The sequence below is a fragment of the Tachysurus vachellii genome, chromosome 8 (assembly GCF_030014155.1).
Source record: "Tachysurus vachellii isolate PV-2020 chromosome 8, HZAU_Pvac_v1, whole genome shotgun sequence".
NCBI classification, from domain to species: domain Eukaryota; kingdom Metazoa; phylum Chordata; class Actinopteri; order Siluriformes; family Bagridae; genus Tachysurus; species Tachysurus vachellii.
This window is the reverse complement of record NC_083467.1, coordinates 22,841,680-22,857,872: the sequence shown is the minus strand read 5'-3', so window position 1 is coordinate 22,857,872 and position 16,193 is coordinate 22,841,680. Positions and strand designations below refer to the sequence as shown.

At 37.1% G+C, this 16,193-nt stretch overlaps 1 protein-coding gene across 6 annotated transcripts in view; it reads right to left on the bottom strand.

Moving 5' to 3' along the window:
• The window catches only part of LOC132850403 (nectin-4-like), a 107,143-nt gene extending 94,909 nt beyond the window's left edge, over positions 1 to 12,234 (bottom strand). For all 6 annotated transcript variants that reach the window (XR_009648971.1, XM_060876973.1, XM_060876975.1 and 3 more), the window contains exons 1-4: positions 11,649 to 12,234; positions 3,816 to 4,157; positions 862 to 1,167; positions 593 to 701 (exon numbers count right to left, since the gene is read on the bottom strand). Coding sequence is in view for 5 of the 6 variants with exons in the window: in XM_060876973.1 (XP_060732956.1) it covers positions 593 to 701; positions 862 to 1,167; positions 3,816 to 4,157; positions 11,649 to 11,715 (824 nt within the window). In the remaining variant the exon portion in view is untranslated. The remainder of the gene's footprint in view (positions 1 to 592; positions 702 to 861; positions 1,168 to 3,815; positions 4,158 to 11,648) is intronic.
• Between the last annotated feature and the right edge of the window lie 3,959 nt (positions 12,235 to 16,193).

The window sequence follows — 16,193 nt, the reverse complement described above, 5'->3', positions numbered from 1 at the left end:
AGCCGGGTACCAACAGCCCTAATTTCACTCAAAATAAGTGAAGTGTCCGATTGTAGGCTAGCACTGGCCTCTTCCCCTTCACCATCACATGCGGAGGGGTTTTTCATTTTCTCCTTATTTTTCTGTGATCTTGTTGACAAAAAGATAGGAAAATCCTTATCCCCAGAACTCTCCATTTCTCTTCACGTTATGGAATGAACACAAAGTATGCGAAAAAACAGGGCTAGATAAAAAAATTTTACAGTTTCAAAGCGGTGCAAAACTCTTAAGCTGCCATCTTACTTAGGGTCACTTAACCACCCCTCACACTTATTTTTAACAATGAAGCTGCACCGGTTATATGATAAGCCATATAATATGCCTTGTGTACGTTAAATATCTACTGTAAGTACTGAATTTTTCTTCTCATGACAGTTTTCTTGCCACAGCAAGAAATCAAAAACTACATCTGTTTATTTAAAGCTTCTTTGTTCTGATGTCTGTTGTTAAAAATACTATGAGAGGGTGCAGCATTATTGTAAATATAATATGGTTTATGCACCTTACTGCTGAATTTTATGATTAACATACAAAGAAAACTCAGCTCTGTTACCTGCCCCAGGTAAAGTTTGTAGGTTTTGGATTAGCGTCTGTGGCACACAGAAATTCACGGGTTTCCCCTTGATCACCTGCTGAACTAATATAAACCACCTGGGGAGGATCTGAGAGAAAAATGAAAGAAACATTAATACTTTACACCATGTAACACTCAATTAAACAGAATTAGGTGTAATATTTTTTGTGTTAAATCTGACTGCCCACATATTCCTTTTATTTTAGTATATGGTTATAAGCATAAAAATAATGAACTTGTCATCTTACAGTGAATATCCAATGTGTAATTCAGTTCCAGTTTCTGCTTTAGTCCAGGGTGTGTGACTACACACTGAACCTTCTTCTGGTTTAGATCTTTAAATGCAGTTCCAATCAGGTTGCTTTTAACAGTGTATCTATCTTCAGAGTCCACAGTGACAGTGTTTTGTACTTTCACTGTGTTGTTTAAAGCACCCAGACTCCACGACACGTCTGCTGCAGGCTTTGCATTGGCTGCAGTGCAGGTCGCTAAAATCCCTTCAGTGTCTCCAGCAACAGCAGGAACATCAGTGCCCACAGTGACAACAGGAGGAACTGAAAACATGAACAAGAATTAAAAAAAAAAAAATGTTGTTTAACAGATCTCTGAATTAATGTATTTCATCAATATGTATGTCTGACCCTGATCACTCATGTCATTTAGTACAAGTTTTATTTATAGAAGAGTGAAGGCATTGTAGACTTGTTGTGATGGTAGAATTTGACTTTAGAGCAGTGAACTTCACACTATTTCGGGCTGCAGTTATGAAAACCATTAAAATCCCATGTATGTTCAAGTTCAAGTAATTAAATAAATAACAGTCAACAGCCTGATGTTTCATTTTCATATTTATCTAGCCTCAGCCATTTAACAATTTTATGCAACAGCATTTTTAATTCTGTAATGGATTATAGACCCAATAGCTGGTTTTTCCAAGAAAATGATTGGCTCCTACTTGAGTTTGGTGCCTCTGAAGTTTTCTTCCACACAACATCTCATGAAGTATTTCTAGGCACAACCTTACTCATCAGGAATATAAATATACGTCTGGATTTTTAAAGCTGCTTTGAGGAAGTATCTATTGTTGAAAGCAACATACAATTAAAATTCATCACATGAGAATTTGAGATCCTCATGTGATGCATTTTAGACAAACCACCAGAGCTTATAAACAGAGTACAATGCATAATTAAATGTATTTAATCTACTTCTATACTTTAAGTAATCTACTGTTACTTAATTCATAGAATTCAATATTCTAGTCTGAAATATAGTCTGAAAATGATACATTTTCTATACTGCAAACATGAGCATTGCTAAAAGATGGGTCATCAGGTTCCAGTTTCAACTCATTAAAATTCAAGAAAACGCACTGAAAAGTCAGTATTCAGTGCTCAAGACAGATCTGATTGTGTTAAATGGTTTCTAAGACCTGACTGAGTCTCTGTATCCAGGCCAGACTCACAAAGAGCGTGTTCTTTTTTGCACAACGCAAAAAAAATTAACCAAATTCATTTAATTGGTTTGCAGTTTGTGATTCATTTTATCATATTTTATTATTCATTTTATTTAGAGAATGGACATGCAATGGACACAGTCATGAAAATGCTTGAGTTTAAAAAGCATTTCTATACATTTTATAATGTATACCTTTTTTATACCCCTTGGCCTCTCTGAAACATTATCCAGAGTACCATATACAATGTATTTTATGGCTGTGTGGACCCCCAGTTTGGTTTCTTACACTAGGGTCAAGTCAAGAGTCAAGAAGCTTTTATTGTCATTTCAACCATATATAGCTGTTGCAATACACAGTGAAATGAGAATGTTTCTCCAAGACCATGGTGCTACATAAAACAAAGACACAGCTAAGGACTTAGTAAGTCCTAGCCACATAAAGTGCAACCTGGTGCAAACAGTGCAAGACAAGACAAACAAGACAGTGCAGAACAAAAGACTACAAAAAATTACAAGACAATACAAAAAAGACACTACACAAAAGACAATGTTCAACAATGTTTCGTGCAGTAATACTATAATGAACACAGTTTCATTGCAGCATGTCCCTGAGATAATGTAAAGAATTGTGCAAAACAGCAAATGACTGAAATGTTAGACAGTGTGTGCAAAGAGCAAAAAAAGTGTGCAAAAACAGCATGCAAACAGGTTGATGGATGTATATTGGAAGTGTGTGCATTTCGTGAGGGCCCGAATGCTTCGGTACCTTTTTCCAGATGGCAGGAGGGTGAAGAGTGTGTGGGGTCATCCACAATGCTGTTGGCTTTGCGGATGCAGCGTGTGGAGTAAATGTTCATGATAGAGGGAAGAGAGACTCCAATGAGCTTCTCCCCTGTCCTTACTATCTGCTGCAGAGTCTTGCGATCCGAGATGGTACAGTTTCCAAACCAGACAGTGATGCAGCCGCTCAGAATGCCCTCAATGGTCCCTCTGTAAAAAGTATTCAGAATGGGGGGAGGGAGATGTGCCTTTCTCAGCCTTCGTAAGAAGTAGATACGCTGCTGGGCTTTCTTGGTGATGGAGCTGGTGTTGAATGACCAGGTGAAGTTCTCTGCTAGATGAAAACCAAGAAATTTGGTGCTCTTGACAATCTATACAGATGATACATTGATGTTCAGCGGAGAGTGGTCACTCTGTGCTATTCTAAAGTCAACAAACATCTCTTTAGTTTAATCAACATTCAGAGACAGGTTGTTGGCTCTACACCAGGTAGTTAGCTGTTGCCCCTCCTCCCTGTATGCTGACTCGTCGTTCTTGCTGATGAGACCCACCACAGTTGTGTAATCGGCGAACCTGATATGGTTCGATCTGTGCATTGCTGCAGTTGTGAGTCAGCAAGGTAAACAGCAGTGGACTGAGAACGCAGCCCCTGAGGGGCTCCAGTGTTCAGTGTGGTGGTGCTGGAGTCAAGAAGTCCAGGATCCAGTTGCAGAGGGAGGTGTTTAGTCCCAGCAGGCTCAGCTTCCCAATCAGCTGATGAGGGATGATTGTATTGAATGCTGGATGATGTAGGTTAAATCGATTCACAAGAATAATTCTGTACAACAATGAGGAAAAGGCTTCTGTGTTGACCAGGTGAACACCATGTATATGTGAGTTTGGATGTAGGTAAGTAGAGAAAAACAGACACATGCAAAATACAAAACTGTATACTATAGATCAGAACATCTACAAAGAATTTTACCTTGTACTCGGAGACGAATTTCTGTTTTATATGGTCCACTTGGAAATATGCTGAAGATGCAGGTGTAGATTCCTTCATCTAAAAGAGTGACATTACTTAGAAGAATTGAGCCATCCAGTACTGCCAAGTTCCCTGCAAATTTTACTCTGTCCCTCAGTCCGTTAATATGTTCTTCTTTGCCACTGGAAGTGATAACCAGAAAATCTGTATTTGTTGGATTTTTCTTTGTTCGTCTTTGCCACCTAATAGTTGTTAGAGGCTCTGTTGCCTCGATCGCTTCACAGAATAACTGCGCATCATCTCCTGCTGTCACAGTCACATCCCGACCAATGACCTTTATGGCTGTGTTAAAAAAAAAGGAAAATATTTTAATAATGAAATATGTTCACATCATGAGAATGAGCAAATTGTTGCTTTCCTCCAGAGAGCTAATTGTGTGTTGTGCACCTTTACTGTGCTAAGAACCCAGGATTCAGAAGAAAGCTGACTGGTTAGTGGAGTTTTAGCAAAGGACTCAGCAATCTCTCAAAAGTAATGCAATTCAAGTATGGGCTGGGTCAATTAAGGACATTCAGAAACTTGTACCAAAAGTATATCAGTATTATCTTTGCTGTGTGAATTGGCTGAGTGTCATGCTGAAAGGGGGGACACTTTATATTAGTGCCCATGGTTTTGGAGCTGGATGTCCATCAAGTTCATATACACTCACCAGTCACTTTATTAGACATTCATGTAGACACATTTATGCAGCTATCTAATTAGCCAATCATGTAACAGCAGTGAAATGCAGACAAACACACAGATACATTCCAGCAGCTTCTGTTAATGTTTACATCAACCATCATAACGGGGTGAAAAATGTGTGATCTGAGTGCTTTTGAGGATGACATGACATTACCAAACACGCTGAATTGAGTATTTCTACAACTGCTCATCTCCCAGGATTTTCACACACAACAGTCTCTAAACGTGAATCAGCTGTGTTAAGGAAAAACATCTTAAGACTGCACAACACAACAACCCTTGAGACAGATGAGCTACAACAGCAGAAAACCACGACAGGTCTCAGTGAAGAGCTCTCTAAAACTGGACATCTAAAGACTGGAATAATTATGCTGGCTTTGTAGAAGCCAACATTCTGTTTTCCTATTTAAGCTAAATTTATAAATAGTAACTCTTCCTAGGGCTTTCCAGCCACATGCACCAAATTCGGATATGTTGTAGACCCTGGTCTGAAGTTTTATGCTATTACTTTTATAAGCGATCCGAGTACCGGTACTTCCGGTACTGGGTATCAAAGTGGCCTTTTTCCCCATAGACTCCCATTATAAACTTTGGAAGTTTATAACTCGGCAAGCTTTCGAACAATCTACACCAAACTTAGCCAGCTCCTTTAGGGTGATACTCTGAATAAAGTTTTAAATTGATGTATCGACTGGACTTCCGGTTGTCCCACAGCCCTGCCCCAACATATGCAAAATCAAAAAAATTTGCACAACATGGGCATGTGATGTATCAATACACTCAGCCCAATGTGGGAAACTCCCTCAAGAGTATTCGGATGACGTCACATGCTCGTCTCCACTTACCTCCAAATGTTTTGGCGCCCTAGCTTTCTGTCCACTTGCCTCCAGAAGTAACACTGACCCACTCAGATGTCCACTCGCCTCTAAAAAGCACCGGCCTTTGCAAATACTTGCATCGTCAAAGCCAACATCAAAGTTTGTCACGACGAACTTTACAAATCTAGTTGGACATTTTTATTTCAAATGAAGCACACCTATAGTAGGATAATAGCATAACCTATATACCTATAGTTAGTGTTGTGCTAGTTACTAAGAAATAGTAACTAGTTGCCATTACTAGTTACTTAATTCAAAAAGTAACTCAATTACTTTGTTGATTACTTACACCAAAAAGTAACGCGTGACTGTTAAAAGTAACTTTTTAGTTACTTTTTTAAAGAAGGTTCTTTAATGTTCCCATTAATGCCCTTTTATGCGTTATGGTTTATACAAACACAAAACCAGACATCCCAAGTATCCCGGACGTTCCGGGAGTCTCCCGCATATTGATAGCTTCTCCCTGATGCCCGCAAATTAGTTACAATCTCCCAAAATTTAGAGAGACTGTGCTCCAAACCTTGTAGCGCGCGCATGGCAGAGAGGGAGGGGGCCAATCCTGATTGGCCTATTTCGGTAAGTCAACCAATCAATTGTCAGTGTGGGCGGGCTATAGCCCATGTGTTTCGGAATACTTCCCGGAAAACACTTTTTACAGGTTGGTATGTCTGCAAAACTTACTTTAACCTCCTAAGACCCGAGCTTTGGTTTGGCTTGCATTTTAGATGCAATGTGATGTCCACGTATGTGGACACCAGGTCGTATTTTATTTAAGTCAGACCAGCACAAACTGAACATATCACAAAGATTTCTGAAATAAATAACAAACAGGGTTCCCACGCGTCCTGGAAAACCTGGAAATCCTGGAAAATTTATGACCCATGTTCCAGTCCTGGAAAACACATGGAAAATGAAAGAAAACATAAATTGTCCTGGAAAAAAATCTTGTTGTCCTGGAAAATGATTATTTTTAAATAGTGATGCTCCGATTGATCGGCCACCGATCATGATCGGCCAATATTGACTAAAAATAGCTAGATCGGTGAACCCCAAAAGCGCTGATCAAAAAAGCCGATCACGTGACGTAAATTACTCGCGCGACTTTTTCACACGTGCATGCACGCTCACAGGTAAACAACAGCAGAGCGGCACTTACCAGTGGCAACATGAGTTCTCCCGTCTGGAAGTTTTTCAAAGTGTCCGATAAAGACGTAAAGTTAGCCGTTTGCAATGTATGTCGTGATGAAATCCCTCGAGGTGGAAGCAAGCAACGGCATTTTAATACCAATAACATGATTAGGCATCTTAGAACACGCCATACAAATGAATATGCAGAGCATGAGAAACTAAACCAGCCGAAGCCAACAACATCCCCATCCCTCAACCAGCCGACTGTGAGTGATGCATTTAAACTAGTAGTGATGTGAGTGTGAGTGATGCCTTTTATGATTGAGACATGAAGGATTTTGTACTCTGTATTAGTAGGCCGAGGCCCAGCATGTTTTGGTCTGAAACATTTTGTGGCCAATTGTTTAATTTTAATATATTAAAAATTTTATTTACATTTTACAAGTAGCCTGGGCCTATGTAACCTCATACCATCCCAAGTTCATCTGGTTGGTAACTACCTGCTTGGCCTCGTTGTTTCTCTGCCTTGTTATTTAGAAAGGATGGCATTGGCTTACAGTAGCTTTCATTATTTTATTTTTTGGATCTGATGTAGTTGGTTCCTCAACTACATCAGACGTTCATAATAATAACAGAAAAAAACACTTGCCATAGTTTTGTCCTTTGTGGCAGTAGCCAGTTTTGGTGTAACAAGTTTTACATTTTGCTGCCAATTATAAAATGTAATCAGTGTATTAAGAGGCGACATCCTATTAAGCTGATCTGATGTGTGTTGGTCTGCCTGACCCCTCTTTGTTTGGAATAATTTTAAGTTACTCTGCCTTATTTGGGAAAGATGGCCTACAGTAGCTTTAAGTTCTCATTTTCTAAAATAAACACTCGGTGGTTCTTCAAGATCTTGACTGTAGCCTATTTCTACAGTTTTTTTCTCAATACAGTTAATTTAGAGTTAATTTCATTTCTAAAAATGGTGCTCTGCTAGATTATAGATAAAAGATTCCCATTCCTCTGCCATTCTGTGATCGGCAGTGATCGGCAATCGGCAGATCATGATCTTGGTGATCGGTGATCGACCCCAAAAATGCTGATCGGAGCATCTCTATTTTTAAATGTTCTTGATCATTTAAAGAACAGTTTACAACTGGTCGAAACAATTAGTAACAGAAAGCGCTCTGTTCAGGGACGCTGAGTTTTGACGGGTTTTTTGTTATGCTGTTTAATCTCGCTGTGAAGGATGACGCTGGCGGTTTCAGGTGCTAGGAATGGTTTAAGTGCTCGAATGTTTTCAGCAAATGGTGACGGGTAAGCAGGTTATATTAACCTTGTTAATCTGAATATCATGTGCAAGGGGAATGCACAGCAAACTAAAGCATGCATGACGGCATTGGCCTGAGAAAGGAAAGGGTATTAATATGTGCGGTCTTTTTATTTTATAAATGTTGAAATTTCATTCACATGACAAATTGTCTTTACAAGTATAGTTAAGTAATAGCCATAAAGTGTACGTTGTTTTTAAGACTTCTGGAGAGAAGAAAATATTACTTTAGGCCGTGAATCTGTGATCCTTGTCTTTTTTGCTAAATTTGAAATGTCCTGGAAAAGTCCTGGAAAATGATCTCTGAAAAAGAGTGGGAACCCTGACAAAACAAGATGAATAATATATTCAGAATCAAAAACTAAAGTGGCTTCTGCGTCATAAAAGCTGTTTCTGGAGGTGCTTCGACAGATTGTAGTTGCTGTTTATCGCAGTAGATAGGACCTTCGAACCAGAAAGAGACATCTTACATTTGACTAAAAGGTTTTTGTCTTTATGCTCAAATAAAGGGAAATAATAAGCATATTTCCACTTAGAGAAACTCGTCTTGCTCTCGAATTGACTCGCCATTATTGCCGCACATACTTGAATAAACGGAAACGCGCACAGTGCGGCGTCTTCGTGTTTACAGTTAAGTAAAGTTGGCCGCATATTCACAGATTCGAGTTTCCCGAGTCAATAACTCCTGAGCTAAACGCTCTTTTTACACAAATAACACCTTTTTTTTATCGTAGATTAAAATGTAGATTTAATGTAGAGAGGCAGCTACAACCCAATTTTCCTCAAAATCAGCTTTCCTCCGCGTTGGACAAAATAGATAAGTCTCTATGTGCGGACGATTGAGACAGATTCCAAGGGCAAAACCCGAAAAGCGAATGCTAAAAAACAGTCAATAACTTCACTGTAATACACTGTACCAGGGGCGGTTCTAGCCCTTTTTTAGGGTGGCTCCAGCCCCCCTGTCTGTGATCTCAGCCACCCTAAAACTAAAAGTATAATTTTTACTTTCAAAAATAAAAATTACATTAAAATGCAGGACATGTCGTCGATGGGAAAGAAAATTATTTATTAGTTTGCTCCAAGAGCGATTTTTTTACTTTAATTTAACGTGCGTGCGTTGTAGTCTTTCAAAAGTGCGTCATCAGCTGTCTGCTTTATTTGAACGGAGAAGCACAGGCACGCGCAGCGTGCACCGCAGTCAGAGCTGGAGGCATTTATCTATAACGTTAATCAGCGGAAAGCCGCAAAGACGGCAACCAAAAGCAGTGAAATTTCACTGTTCTTATTACCAGAGTTGATAGCTCAAACAAAATATTAATGCAAACAATCCATTCAATAATAAATAAAAATAACATTTATTGATTTGGTCTTTGTCTTGTGAATATTTTTTTATTAGTGACTGCATTCATTGGACACACTGTTCGTAGAGAATGCACACATACATGAACTGATTTGATTCAAGACTGGCATCATTACATCATGCATAAAATTTTGGTGTCCACTTCTGCCATTTTAAATAATACCATAACTTTTGGCTTTTTGGCACTGAGGGCTAAGCTCCCCTAAAGATGAAATCCTAGAACCGCCCCTGCCTGTTATACTACAACACTTATTTTGGGGAAATGTCTATTTGTTTATTTTTTTATGATTTTTCATAATAAAAAAAACAATAACTTCAGTGTAATACACTGTGATATTAATACACAGATTTTTTTTTTTTAATGAAAAATCATAAAAATTAAACAAAGACATTTCTCCCAAATACTGTAAGTGTTGTAGTACAACTATCAGGACATCAGTGATGTGTGATCTGAATTTGGTAACAGTACATTGTATTACAGTGAAGTTATTGATTTTTTTTAGTATTCGCTTTTCGGGTTTTGCACTTTGCAGACGGTCCCTTGGAATCTGTCTCTTTAGGTGTTCGCACATAGAGACTTATGTAATTTGTCCAACACAGAGAAAAGCTGATTGAGGAAAATTGGGTTGTAGCTGCCCCTGCAAAACGATAAAAAAGAGGTGTTATTTGTGTAATAAGAGCGTTTAGCTCAGGAGTTATTGACTCGGGAATCTCGAATCTGTGAATATGCGGCCAACTTTACTTAAATCGTGGTTACAGCGGTTGGCATCCACCAATCCTACAATGCGTCACTGCTGTAAACTGGTTAGGCTGTAGGCTACACTTCAGCCAAAATGAATTCATATAAAAAATTAACGGATAACGCACCATATGGTAACGGTAACGGAGTTACTTTATTTAAAAAGTAACGCGTTAGAGTATTAGTCACTGTCAAAAGTAACGGCGTTACAACACTGCCTATATAGTGAGAAATTGTGTGTGTCTAGGGATGAGCGAGTACAGCTGTATCTGTTAACCATATGAATTATCTGTATCTGTACTCGGAGTGGGTGTGGCCTAACCCGGAAGTACGGGACTTGTCTTGAAATGGGCGGGGCTTTAACCGGTATGTTATTTTAAGCATGCAATTGATATGGGTTGATCAGAAATTGTTATATTTATTGCTGATTATAAAAATATTTACAGGACAGCATCAGGATTGAGCTTCAGATCAATGGTTTTGATCACGATAGCAAACGAACTATATTACAGAACAAGTTTTGCAACAATGAAAACAAAACAATGCAGTGCAATTATGAAGTAAAATGTAATGTAATGTAAAACATAACTTTCTTTTTTAACTTTTAATTTTTTTATGATGTGTGATTTTTTAATTTTTTTTGGTTCTTTATTTTTTTATTTCCTTTTTTAACTTTTAATTTTTTTATGATCAGTGTGATTTTTTTTATTTTTTTGGTTCTTTTTTATTTTTTTATTTCCACACCAGGTATGTGTGTGTAGCTTAATAATTAATTTGTAATATTTATAACACTAGCTTACTACCTTTATGTTTTTATGAAATACAGCAAAAAAGTGTCAGACACTCAGTGTCTGGTTACCGGTTAGAGACAGCTGAAGGTTTAAAAAAGAAAAAACCTCCGACAGGCAGAGACGCAATGCGAGTCGCATTCTACCAAGCAAGCACCACGTCTGAACGAACCCACGTTTACCAGAACTCTACTGGTTAGTAAGTACGTATTATTAACGTTACAACCCGAAGTAAAAAGCTGAAGAAACCCTAAACGTTAACGGAAAAGACCCGCAAACCCAAGTGACTGAGGGAGAGACAGAGAGCTGTTCTGTGTGTGACTGTGAGTGAGCAGAGCGAGACACAGCAACACAATACATCTGTATGTGTGTAGGGGAGGGGCGCTGTGACTAGCCTATCACAGAACGCTGACACAATCAGATACCCAATGATGATTTTCATTCAATCCGAGCACAGATATTGACTCGTATTACTCGTATAATACTCGTACTCGGCAGAAGTGCTTTATCCGTACCGGATACTCGTTTCAGCCGAGTATCCGGCTCATCTCTAGTCAATATTCCATGCTGGTGGAGATGATGTAATGGTTTGGTGAATGTTTTTGAGTATTGGTGCTGTCTCAATGACAAGGAGTTCGGTGTCATTTCCAGTCACCAGCTCTAAATCCAATAAAACAGCAAGGGCATGTGGCAGAACACTAGTTCTAACCCTATATAACAAAACAATTTAGTCTATTCAGCAAAAAACATAAAAATGCTATATAACAAAACAATTTATTCTATTCAGTAAAAAACAACCCATCTAGAGTTTCACTCTTTTGTGCAGATTGTTTCAACCCATGCAATTATACTTTTGTTTAACACAAAGAAGGAGCTCCTACCTTTAATGCTGGCAAAAAACAAAATCAGCAGACAAAAACATGTTAACCACGTCCTGAAACACACCATCTTATATCATTTCATTTTCTAGTTTCTTTGTCCATCAGACCGAACAGTGCCCCATTTCCACCAGAAATAACCGAGTGTTGGCGCTGGGGATTCTTGCCCCTTTTCCACCGAGGCAGTTTGAGTGCTGGTTCGGAGCCTAATTTAGAACCAGTTCTTTCTTTTGCGACACCCAAAGCACCGGAGCTGCATTGCAAAGCACCGGAGCTCCAGATTACATGGAGCTGCACGTACACGTTGTATTCGCCGCGTTTGGGTGTTAATGTAGGTTCACAAAGCCATGAGCTTTAACATTAACAGTATTAACAGTAAAGCAACGTCCGCCATTGTTGTGTTTGTGTTTGCCGCTGCTGCGCTAAAGTAGTGATGGCCAGGGGGCCGTTTCAGAAAGGAGGTTCAACCAACTCTGAGTTTAAACTTGAACTCTTGAGTTGACAAACCCCGAGATGGGAAACTGAGTTTTCGGTTACAGAACAGCTGAAAAGAGTTAGTTTTATCAACTCTAAGTTAACTGACTCTAAGTTAAACGCGTAAAAGCTAAAAAAAACTATAAAAAAAAACTATAAAAAGCCATTATCAATGGAGCACAGATATAACGATTCACCATGGCAACAGCGTCAGACAAAAGAAAAGTCTGCATATTTCTCGCCAGCAGAACCGGAAGTGCTTATGCAAGCATATGGAGAATATGAACACGTATTAAAAAAAAAAAAAAGCAACACTGCTGTATAAAACTATAGTGGAGTTAACATCAAATTTTAAAAGGTGTATTTTAAAAATGTATTATTATTATATATATATATATATATATATATATATATATATATATACATTTTTAAAATGTATTTTTTAAACATATTTTTTTTGTATATATATATATATATATATATATATATATATATATATATATATATATATATACAACAGTGGATTTTAAAAAAATTTAAAATTTTAAAAGGTGTATTTTAAAAATGTATGTTATACATAATGTATGTTATATATATATGTATTTTTTTTTTTTTAAGTAAACCTTTTAAAATTTTATGTTAAATCCACTATATATATATATATATATATATATATATATATATATATATATATATATATATATATATATATACTATTGTGTATATATGTACCTTTAAAAGTTTTTTTAAAAAATATTTTTTATGTAAACTTCTCCCTCTAGTTACACACTTCAATTCAAGGATAATTCATGCAATTGTATATTGTTTATTTCTTGTCTCTCCTTATTGTTCAAGTGGTTGATGTTGATTTGGGATTTAGAAAGTAATTAATTAATAAGTAGACCAATACTTTCTAGAGATAGTAATTATTACATTAATCTAATTAGACTGGTTGAAGATGTAATTTGTAGTTAGTAATTAAGAACTATTTTAGAGTAAATTCCAAACTGTTATAATATCAGAGGTGAAACCGGAAGAACAGAATTTTATTTTATCAGGAAACAACACAAAAATTGTCAGAAAGCGCTTAAGAGCGAGGCACACTTTCCTGACCTCTCTGCAATCAGTAGCCTTACTAATATGTTCTGCATCCCCGATGTTATACACACATCTGCCATTTGCAAAGAAACGTAAGGCAAAGCAAAGCATCTGCTCGGATGTAAGAGCATGGCCGCGATGGCTGATATAAGGATGGATGAGATTATGGATCTTATTGACTGTAAAGAAAAACGGTACCGCTCAAATAAAAATGCATAGGGATGTGACAAAAATCCACTCTGGGCTCAAAAGAATTAATACAGACTCTTCATCAACAGGATTGTCCATAAAAGGACACATCATTTCATTCATTCTATATTTATGGCATTTAGCAGACCCCCTTACCCCTTTATACAACTGAGCAATTGTGTCCACAAAAACCTTAGTGGACCTGGGATTTGAACCCCTGACCTTCTGAGCAGTAGTCCCCAGGGGCCTGTTTCAGAAAGCGGGTTAAGTGAAAACTCTGAGTAAGTTAACCCTGAAACTCTGGGTTTTCCGTTTCAGAAAGGGAGGTAAGTTAAACCCGTTTCTGAAAGAGAGGTAACTTATACTCAGAGTCAGTTACCATAGTAACTTACTCTGTGAACCTAACCTGGTCGGGAGCAGGTTTTCTTCCGTAAACCCAGAGTTTCTTTCTGTCTCCTCCCCTTTTTAAAGCGGAAGCGACGTTTAAACACCTCATTCATTGCCCACATTTCAGTTATGCAGTTCGCAGCAAAGTGAATGTGGGATGTGGTAGCTCAGTGGTTAAGGTGTTGGACTACTGCGCAGAAGGTCAGGGGTTCAAATCCCAGGTCCACTAAGGTTTTTGTGGACACAATTGCTCAGTTGTATAAAGGGGTAAGGGGGTCTGCTAAATGCCATAAATATAAAATGAATGAAATGACGTGTCCTTTTATGGACGATCCTGTTGATGAGTCTGTTTTTTTTTTTTGAGCCCAGAAAATCCGAAAACAAATTAACAAATCCCAAAACACATTAACAAATCCAAAAGGTTAATGTGTTTTGGGATTTGTTAATTTGTTTTGGGATTTGTTAATGTGTTTTCGGATTTGTTAATTTGTTTTCAGATTTGTTAATGTGTTTTCTGATTTGTTAATTTGTTTTGCGATTTGTTAATTTGTTTTGGGATTTGTTAATGTGTTTTTTGATTTGTGAATGTGTTTTCTGTTTTGTTAATTTGTTTTGGGATTTGTTAATGTGTTTTGGGATTTGTTCATTTGTTTTGGGATTTGTTAATTTGTTTTGGGATTTGTTAATTTGTTTTCTAATTTGTTAATGTGTTTTGGGATTTGTTAATTTGTTTTGGGATTTGTTAATGTGTTTTCTGATTTGTTAATTTGTTTTGGGATTTGTTAATTTGTTTTGGGATTTGTTAATGTGTTTTTTGATTTGTTAATGTGTTTTCTGTTTTGTTAATTTGTTTTGGGATTTTTTAATGTGTTTTGGGATTTGTTAATTTGTTTTATAATTTGTTAATGTGTTTTGTGATTTGTTAATTTGTTTTCGGATTTGTTAATGTGTTTTGGGATTTGTTAATTTGTTTTGGGATTTGTTAATGTGTTTTGGGATTTGTTAATGTGTTTTGGGATTTGTTAATGTGTTTTGCACTTCCCGGCCACCGTAGTGCCTCGCTCTTAAGCGCTTTCTGACTATTTTTGTGTTGTTTCCTGATAAAATAAAATTCTGTTCTTCCGGTTTCACCTCTGGTATTATAACAGTTGGGAATTTACTCTAAAATAGTTCTTAATTACTAACTACAAATTACATCTTCAGCCAGTCTAATTAGATTAATGTAATAATTACTATCTCTAGAAAGTATTGGTCTACTTACTAATTTGGTCTATTTACTTATTAATTACTTTCTAAATCCCAAATCAACATCAACCACTTGAACAATAAGGAGAGACAAGAAATAAACAATATACAACTGCATGAATTATCCTTGAATTGAACAAAGTGTGTAACTAGAGGGAGTTTACATTAAAAATATAACTTTTAAAGGTGTATATATATATATATATATATATATATATATATATATATATATATATATATATATATATATATATATATATATATATATGTACGTGTTCATATTCTCCATATGCTTGCATAAGCACTTCCGGTTCTGCTGACGAGAAATATGCAGACTTTTCTTTTGTCTGACGCTGTTGCCATGGTGACTCGTTATATCTGCGCTCCATTGATAATGGCTTTTTTTTAGTTGTAGTGCACGCGCTTAACTCAGAGTCAGTCAAATTAGAGTCGATAAAACTAACTCTTTTCAGCTGTTCTGTAACCGAAAACTCAGAGTTTCCCATCTCGGGGTTTGTCAACTCAAGAGTTCAAGTTTAAACTCAGAGTTGGTTGAACCTCCTTTCTGAAACGGCCCCCCGATGAACTGATACAGCGAATCATCAGTACACTGAACTGAGAACTGTTTGTTTCGGACGCGTCCGACATACTGAGAACCGATTAGCTGTTGATACTGCGCATGCGTGAACCTTTAGCGCAAATTATACATATTGGGATATGCATAGTAACTAGTCATAGGCTATTAAACATTTTTATTTAAAAAAAAAAAATCATACAACTGTTCACTCAATATATGTCAGTTAATTTTACTATTGACTGTTGTGCAGGTTAGTCTGTATTTTTATATGGCGCTTTTTGTAAGTTGATGAAGATTAGTTTATTAACTTTATATCTTTAAGACACGTAAAACATCCACGTTTGCACATCAATGCCTGTACTGGGTGTTTTAATTGCGAAACTTAAATGTAAGAAACGTATTCAACTAAAGTTATGATTACAAAGAACTTTTCGAATGTGTTAAATTGATTGTATTAATATCTGCCGGCAGCAGGATGATGGAATTTGCGTCATTACGTCATTGTGAATGACGTCAGGACGTAAAAGAACTGGTGAACTGGATTTTTGAACTGGTTCATTAAATCGAACTGTCCCGAA